The 9,636-nt window shown below is 33.1% G+C and overlaps 1 protein-coding gene across 1 annotated transcript; it reads right to left on the bottom strand.

Moving 5' to 3' along the window:
* Positions 1-3: 3 nt before the first annotated feature.
* Positions 4-8,121, bottom strand: LOC148587035 (rop guanine nucleotide exchange factor 14-like). The gene is made up of 7 exons (XM_088514719.1): positions 8,070-8,121; positions 2,909-3,298; positions 2,105-2,259; positions 1,945-2,019; positions 1,582-1,851; positions 910-1,257; positions 4-499 (listed from the first exon to the last, which is right to left on the bottom strand). The coding sequence occupies exons 2-7, from the start codon at positions 3,291-3,293 to the stop codon at positions 122-124; spliced, it is 1,611 nt and encodes a 536-aa protein (XP_088370845.1). The 5' UTR covers positions 3,294-3,298; positions 8,070-8,121; the 3' UTR covers positions 4-121.
* Between the last annotated feature and the right edge of the window lie 1,515 nt (positions 8,122-9,636).

Below are 9,636 nucleotides of genomic sequence, written 5' to 3'. Positions count from 1 at the left end.
GCGTAGTTAATACTTTGCTATATATTTCCAAGCAGTACATTCAAAGTTTGCCATGATCTTTACAAAAAGAAGCTATTGAAGACCATGCTTCCTTTTTTTCTTTTTTTTCTTTTTATTTTTATCAAGGTGAATTTTTAGGAGACACACTTACACAAGCCTCTCTATCGATGCACCATAGTCTATTCCAACTTGGTGTTGTAGCTACCGAACTTGCTTTGGCATCACTGTATGAAGATTCCAAATCACAAGTACTGCTTGAATTAGAGTCACAATAATTTCCATGCACCTGGTTCATCTGATCAATCAACGAGTGCCTTACATCTATATCAACTGCTGAAGTTTCACAATGATTTATACCAGAGAAGTAAGGCATTGCCACCGGTGAATTTGAATTGCTCAAACCATCTTCTTCCAAAATATCTCTTATCCTAGACAATATGCTATAGGCCAAGTTTCCAAGAACACGGGAATATGCTTCCAGAATTGAATGTCCAACATCCTACAAGAATTGATAAGGAAAATTACTGCCAAATCTCTACAAAAATATATTTGTATAGGTCACTTCTGATTAAGACAGTTTATCCATGTCAAAAGAATTTTCTAGGGTAAACATGGATATAAAAGATAAAAAAATGCAACTACTTTTCCTTTTGTTCTTTGCCCTCTTTTTTGTAGATAGAAGTAGATGTCCACTACTGCTAGACTATGAACTAGATAACCCAGGTGAAGGTCAATGTAAATATGAGTACCATTATAATGACAACCAATACATATGATAGCAGAGAAATCAATCTGGTATGGCGGAAACAAAAATATCTCAATGAAGAACAAAGAAACCCAAAAAATTGGGGATGAAGAGTGATGTTTCGAGAAAATTGGCAGAATGGACATGAATACGTGATAACTCACCTTGCCATACTGAATTTTTGTAACATTAAGAAATGTATGGGGAAGGTTTGGATATCTGATCTTGAGGTGATGTAAAAGGGCTTCTGCCCGGTCCAACAATAACTCCATCTTATCCATCTCAGACATTGAATCCTTTATGAAGGACCATGATGTTCGAACTGGGGATTTACCACCAACATGTTCTGTAACTTTCACTTTCCAAGCAAATATAGCAGCTTCCAACCTATTAATGACCTCGAGAGCACGATGTTCAAATTTCAAATTAAGAGAATTGAGTATCTCGTCAGATGAGCTTGATTCTGCAAACAACAACTTGTAGAGTTCCTCACCAAGGCTTGCCTTCCCAGACTGCAAGTACATAAATACAAATGCCGTTATAAGTTATAGCACCACAATGAGGATTACAATTTTGAAATTTCATGTGTAAGTTTAATCATAAGCAGTGATGATCAGATGATGTAGACAGTTTTCAAGTCAGAAGCATGCATACTAAGTCCCACTAAAAGCTTCAGTCTACTTTAGCTTTGCATGTGAACCCACTTTTGGCAAGGATCAAAGATGAGGATTTCCCCAGCTCTCTCATCATAGCTTAATATCAGAATGGCAGATTAATTATGAATGTTACTTATCAAAAAAATGAATGTTTTATTAAATGGGAGAGAGTTTAATTACCTTGGGAAGAGCATCTTTAATAATGGCCGGCACAGGCATCTCAAGCAAAACATTTTCATTGATTGATTTGGCAGCCTTGAATACTTGATGTACCACTCTTCCTTGATGAAGCAATTTCTTCCTCTCAGTGTCAGAGAGCCCCGTCTTTGGTACTTGAGGTGATGGGAGCCACCATCTCTTACTTTGCCGGCCGCTATTATTCCTTCCTTCTGCCCGGCTACCTCCTTCTGCATACCAAAACTCAGTATTCACCATTGAATCTAACGTCTCCTGTAACATGAAAAACCATTAAGATTAATTTGAGTAATACATTGATGCATAAAAACTTCTCTAGATTATAATGGGAATGAAGAGATCACCTACAATAAGCATAGAGTCCAATTTTTGAAGTGCCGGTAAATTCATGTGAATGTCAGCACGGGCTTTTGGTGTCATTATCTGCAAAATAAATGTCGAATCCAAATCACACCATCAGTAAAATCCGTACTGCTTTATTCTTCTGTCCAATTGAAATAGAAAATACCTCCAGGGTTCGGCCATTTGCACCATTTTGCTTCGCAGGAACTAACTCAACCATATAGTTGGTAGGGGAGAGTAACCAGTCCATTTCTTTTCGCCATTTGCTCTTACTTTCTTCAGGGAGTGGTTCTAATTTCCACAACTCTCCAAAAACCGTCGCTGAAAATCCAATTATTATATTATTCTAAATAGTTAAGAGAAAAGGTAATTATTCTCATAGGTTACATTATAAAAACAGAAGAAGTTTTCTAAGGAATAGCTAGGGCCCCAAGTTAGTGATAGAAGGAAAATGGTCCGGCATTATATGCTACCCACAAGAAGGAAAAAGTAAATAGATAAAGAAATATTGATGACAACATATAAAAAATAAAAATAAATTAATTAATTAAAAAAAAAAAAAAAACTGCTTTGAACAGTCTGAGTTTGATAGGAAAGATTATATGTATTTAGCATAATAAATTTCTGTTCAATCAAAGGCTTGTTATTGTATTCTCACAATCATTTATTTAGGAAAAACTTGAATATTGTTTTTACTTACTGATACAATCACTTCGAAAACATATGAACATCAAAGATTAATTACACTGTTCGCAAATGTTGAAAATAATATGCTATTAGCTACCCTAGTACATTTAGAATTCTAATCTCACGAGTTTGACACCTTCATATGACACAGAGATATGTAATGCAGTACAAGTATCCCACACTTGTAAATATAAAAATACTTGAAGCAAATCTAGAAACTATAGTAAGGGAAAAAGCATATCCAACTAATTATTTCTATTAAGCAAACGGAACCTTTTCATACCTGCTAGATTTGTGATGCCATTAGACAAAGCTAAAGCAGTGGTTTGGCCCTTGCATCCTCCTGTAACATCTTCACCTAACAACAGCTTTGCAAATTTTTCTTTCATTGCCTCCACATCTGAAAACTGAATGGCATAAGCAGGTTTCTCTTTCACATAAAAATGTTGGGGGCTTTCTGAGAGCTCCCATTCATCATAACTCTGTTCATCCCTCTTCATTGTCAACCACTTTGAAGAAAATGATCCAAAAGCATCTTTGCTGGAAGAGCAGCTTGAGCCACCATCGTCCAAGGAGTCGGTTACACATTCATCCCCTCTGCTTGTTCTGCTTTCATTTTCATAAGATTGATTATTGAGAATGCAACTCTCAAGGCCATTGTATGTCATTATTCCTGAAAGATTCCATTATAGTTTTTGTTGTGTCAGAGCTCATATGGAACGTGAAGAAGTTGTTTTAGTTTACCAAACAATAAAGACCAAAAACATAAAGAACAAATATAATATAACACGGTTGACAGCTTTGGAACAGGACATACAAATGCTCATTGGTTCTCAACATATAAATGATGCGCTTGCAACTAAACAAGGCATACTCCAAAAAAATAAAATGCTAAACTACAAACATGGCAATAAAAACACTTGAATATAAAAATTTTAATTCTTCTAGAGAGTTTTTGCTGAAGATTCTATCAGTAAGCATTGGTTGGCATCACAAAGTAAATTATTTGCGTCTGGTCTGGCTATTTATTCCAAAATTGATTAAATTTTCTCATCGTCTGCCTCTTTCACTGTTTTGGCTCTCTCTTAGTCATCATAGCATATTTAATAGTCACAGGCCCTCAAAAGACGTTTACATCTTAAAACACAATGCTGCCTTTTATTTACATGTTTATGCTCTCATTATCTCAAGGCACATCTGCATATTTGGAGGAAAAAATTGTTAATTAAAATTCATGTTTTGAAGAAGAAAGAGGATAAAATATATAATTGTTTAATAAATACTGTCTATAAACCATTACAGATATTAGGGGTGCAAAGGCGGGCGGTTAAAAACCGCCCGCTAACCGCTAACCGCTATAACCGCCAACCGCCTAACCGCCTAACCGTCTAACCGCATTAACCGCTAACCGTCTAACCGCCATAACCGCCTAGCGGTTAGCGGTTATTAGGTCTACTAACCGTAACCGCTAACCGCTAACCGCCTTTTTATATAATATATTTGTATAATTATAATTATAAAAATATTTATACATATAACATAATCACTTGATCATTAAATCACAATTTGAATATTAATATATTATCACTATAATTTATATGATTATATCACATGAGATTGATTATTAAATCATTTGATTATATAATAACAAATTATACATATATAATATGACATAACTCATAAGTATACCAATTCATACTAATACAACAATTAAATATCTAGAGACTTATTTTCAATGTATGTTATAAACTTATAAGTCTATATAAGTCTACATATGTATATGAATAATATAAATGTATAATATCAATACTTAATCATATGATTCAATGACAATTCAAATACTTTATTCAAGACTTCAAGTGAATCATATTATTAATGTACAATGATAATATGATTCGTATAATATCAAATTAAGTAATTGACATTGGATTAAACAATGACCAATGTGTTACTTATAAACACAATTTAAGTATTAATGAATTATCATTATAATTTCAGTAATTTATATATTATCACTATAATTGATATGATTATATCACATGATGACTTGATCATTAAATCATATGATTATATAATAATAAATAATACATATATAATATGACATAACTCATAAGTCATAAGTCTACAAGTTAATCATATGATTCATGTACAATGATAATCACAATTGATTCAATTGAATTAAACAATATATTACTTATAACTACAAGTTTACAATTTAATTAAAGCATTATTAGATACTTTAGGAATTTAAGATTTAGGAGTTTGAACATTACCATTTACCATTAGATATTAAGTTCAATTCAAAGAAAAAAGATTATAAGTAAATATGATAAGAATTTAAATAATTAATCATATGAATCATATGATATAATTTAATGAGACTATATAATTATATAATATCAAATTAAGTAATTGACATTATATTTAACAATGTGTTACTTATAATCACAATTGAAGTATTAATGTATTTTTTGAACATTTTTTAGAAAAAGAAATTTAACCATTAATACATTAATCACAATTGAAGTATTAATGTATTAATGTATTTTGTACCTTAATATTATTATGTTTAATATTATAACTTTTCTTCTTTTGATGTCTACAGGATTTGCTAGAGGACCAAATGAGAGGATTGATGAAGTTTTAATGTTTTATTTGAACTTATTTTATATGCTTTGTGTTGAACTTTTTTTATATTTTTTTTTATATGTTGTGACAGTTGTCTGAATTCTGAATTTTTTTTTGTATGTTGTATTGAATTTTTTTTTTTTTAAAAAAAAGTTAACCGGTTATGATTTAATATTTAAAGAAATTTTTTTTAAGTATAAGTAAATGTAAATTTTGGGTCAAATATTTTTTATTTTTCAATATGGGCACTTTTTATAGCAATTGGGCCTAAGAAGGTATTAAAAATACAATTAAAAAAAAAACAAGGGTAAAAAAAAGCCCAAAAAGCCCTAAAGAAAACCCAAAAAGCCAAAAAAAAAAAAGCCCAATTTAAAAAAAGCGGTTAGCGGGCGGTTATCTATTTCACTAACCGCTAACCGGCGGTTAACCGCTAACCGCTAACCGCCTTAGCGGTTAGTAGATTTCACTAACCGCTAACCGCTAACCGTTAGGCGGTTAGCGGTTGCGGTTAGTGAAATCTACTAACCGCTAAGGCGGTTACGGTTAGCGGTTATTGCCACTAACCGCTAACCGTAACCGCCTTTGCACCCCTAACAGATATTGCTGCAACAGTCCAACAAGGTTCATACCAGAATGCGACGTAGGTTATCACTCAAAATAAAGTACATGACGTATATAAGGACACATAGTTCATAATTACATCATTTCAGATGATAGCTGTTGGTTCAACAGCGATTATGGAGTGATAATCTCATTCCAATAATATCTAAGTTAGTTTTCCTTTTCCTCATTTTTACAATAAGGCATCGAACTATAAAACCATCGACTTCCATCTAGTAACACTTGGATTATGTGTTAATAATCCCAAATATTTGGACCAAATTTTTTTTTTTTTTTTTTTTGTTAACACATGTCGAGAGGATCGAAATTTTGAGACCTGGCTAATAGCTCCAAAATTAAGGATGTTTTCGCCAAAAAAAAAAAAAAAAACTTTGGTTTCCTTTCTTTTTTTAGTTTTTCTCTCTATTTTGGTAGAAGCACATAACAATTTAGTTAGAATAAATAGGTGAATAGAAAGCATATGCTTCCATGGCCATGCAGATTGGACCAGAGCAAGAGGGAACTTTCCAAGAAACTACAGAAAAAGGTCTTGAAGCTTCATCTTTAGAACGTGGTTGCACTTCCATTACAAATATAGAAAAGCACAAGACAACAAGTCGCAACACATAGACATAGGAACGACACTAAATGGAAAGGAATGAACCTTAGGAGGGAATCCACACAGTGGAGCTGATAAAATAATAAGTTAAATTAACTTTCCAAGAAGAAAAAAAAAAAAAAAAAAGTTGAATTAAACACTGACTTTGTGTCCCCACCCTGTTACTTCATTGTCTCATTTAGTGGGGAATAAGGGCCCACAAATGTCAATCAAAATAAATTGTGCGAGCTATGCAATTTCTGCGGGCTCTGTCCCATACACTTTGAAAAATCAATCACAATCACATGTGGCGGGTGAAGTTAAAAAGGGCTTAGAATTTGTGTTGAAGCAGAACATTACATTTACAGGAGAGCTAGGTTTTCAAACAAAATTTCAAAAATTAAAATTTAATTATTAAATGATGTGTCATCATCTCATATAATTTATTGTTTTAGTCAATATTGTCAAATTATGGAATAGAATAACCCCATCTAGTGGGTTGCACATAGCCACATTCAAAAGAGTAATGCTACTCTTCATATTTATTTATCACATTCATTTTATATTGTTTGATGTGACAAATTTTAAGTAATTTTTTTAAATGATTAGCATAAAAAATCACCTAAAGCACATTATGTCCATCAATATAAAATAAGTGTAATAAATAAATGTAATGAGTAGTATTATTCCATACAAAATAGATCACAAAGGATTACTTGTTAAAAAAATAGACCATATAGAATTAGGCTCAGGGAAAAAAAGAAAAAGACCTTGAAGGATTAGATACCTTATAAATCCACAATTTCCAAAACTGCGCTTAATTTTTTACCCAATGTTATTGATTTACTCTAATGTAAAAAAAAAAAAACATAAAAAAGGTTTTTAAAGACCAAATTTAAAATTTCTGGTGTTTTACACATAAGATTGAAAAATCTTTTGGTTGTCATACTAAATTTCAAAATATGTCAAAATTAAATTTTGAGTAGCTTGGGAGACTAGGCCTTTTATGTTGAATGTTTTGGTGTTTTAACTCGAAGATGATTTTCAGGAAAATTTTTGAAATCTATTGTAATGGTACACCACCATTAATATTCTGTTCAGAAATTGAACAGAGGGACCATAGATGCATGGCAGTCATGGGGCCATGGCTGTCACGCTAAGAAGGATTGATGGGCTCTCTTACACATCTCCCAATCCCCAATTTTATGAGCCTCAAACTCAGCCCTTCAATTCGCCAAATACATCTTCGTTCTTTATTCAAAAGAACAAACAAATTGAAATGGGAAATGATATTTCAACTTTTATATTTGAGCAGCACCACCACCCATCTGACAAAGTCTAAAGCCCCTGTATTTATATTTCTTTTCCAACAGTCACCCCATGTGGTAGGTTCGTTATCCAACTAAAAGCACCGGATGGTCAAGATAAGACTGCTAAATTAGTTTATCAGCTATGACTCACGTGAGACTAAGAAGCATAAATCACGGAAGATTCAATTTAATTAATATTTGTTAACACTAACAAACTATTTCTTCTTGTTTTAATATTACCAAGAAATTATAACAGTGAGGAAGAGAGGGGGCCAAGTGAGTAGGAAAAAACATGAGAGATGCCTTACTCTCTTGCTCATCAAAGTCGATGCTAATCTCTCTGTCTCGGGTGCAGCAAGCAAGCTTGAGATCTTGATTTTATATTTCATGGTCAAGAGTTTTAACTCTTATACCTTGAGATCGTGCAGAGACTTCTATATTCAGAGTTCCAATTGGTATAGTATCTACAACTTTATAATGTCTAGTATACATCAATCACTTGGTTTCAAAACTGAATTCTGATACAATTTTTGTTTATTTGGGGGCATAGTTTATCTGAATTTCAAATTATTGAAAAAGAATTCATAAGAAACACTTGATTATTAATTCTCATAATTCTGAAATTCAACTGCATGACATAAATTCTCATTAACCTATACAACAAGATGTAACTAAAAGTGCAAAAATTCATTATTTTCGTGTACGTACCTATGTTTGCTTCTTCAAAGTAATGATACTCTCTTTACACTAGATTTTCATACTAGCTTTATATCGGCCAAGTTAATCACTTCTAAAAATATGTTACCTACTTAAAGCAAGTCACATTGGTGTGAAAATCTAGTGTGAAGAGTACTGAATTACTCTTACTTCTTTTACTTGGGCAATTAAAACTAGTTAGACTAAATAGTGTTGAAGAAATATTTACTTGCTCCTACCATTTTTATTTCTATTTTAATTTTATGCCTTCTAGGCATATACGCACCCACATTGGAAGTCAATTCTCAAACTCATTTTGTTGCGGCCTTTTGCCAAATAGAGCGATTAAAACATCTACGGTTATTGGATCTTCATAATAATACATTGGAAGGCATTATTTCAGTCGAAAATTTGTCAAATGGAAAGCTTGCAAGTTTTTGACATCTCTGATAATATTATTTCAGAAGGCATTCCTTCATGCCTTGATAATATTACATTTTGGAAGAAGAGTTCTCCAAACCCTCCTGACTCAAACTTTCAAATGGGAGAATTGTCACGGCTTCGGTCCTTGAACTTGTCAAATAATTTATGATAAGCGCCGAATGTTGCACATTCAAGTCCCTTAATTTACATATGTTAATTCCTTAGCATTGTTATTTGTTTGATTTTGTTTTGTTTTTGTGTTTCAAGTCTTATTTGACAAACCATCGAAAATTTGGCTTAAAAGGGCAAAAAGCTGGACATTCAGGATTGAGGATCGAGCGCAGCTGTTCCTGAGCTCGAGCGCACATGCGCTCAAGCGTCTGCGGCCAAGGATCGAGCGCATGCCTGGGCTCGTGCGCACAACAGCTAGGCTCGAGCGCACTGCGCTCGAGCACACAAAATCTCGGATCGAGCGCACTCGGGCGTGTATAGCACGGCAGCAATCCTTTTCCAGCGTGGATTTGGTTTTCAGTCTCCCAATTGGACTGGGAGACTGACCCCCGGCTTTCTGATGGTTTCTAATGTTTTTAAGGTTTTTCTAATCCCTATAAATAGGGCTCTAAACATTGTAAACAGACATACCGCTTTCTAGAGTAAAAATTCAGTAAATTATCTTTGGAGCTTAGAAGATCATGAGCGGCTAAACCCAATTATGGGGTATTGATGTAACTCTTTCCAAGCACAATGGTTTGATTG

The sequence above is a fragment of the Corylus avellana genome, chromosome 3, assembly GCF_965113065.1.
Source record: "Corylus avellana chromosome 3, dhCorAvel1.hap1.2, whole genome shotgun sequence".
NCBI classification, from domain to species: domain Eukaryota; kingdom Viridiplantae; phylum Streptophyta; class Magnoliopsida; order Fagales; family Betulaceae; genus Corylus; species Corylus avellana.
Note: the sequence above shows the minus strand (reverse complement) of the source record. Positions and strands in the feature narration are given on the sequence as shown.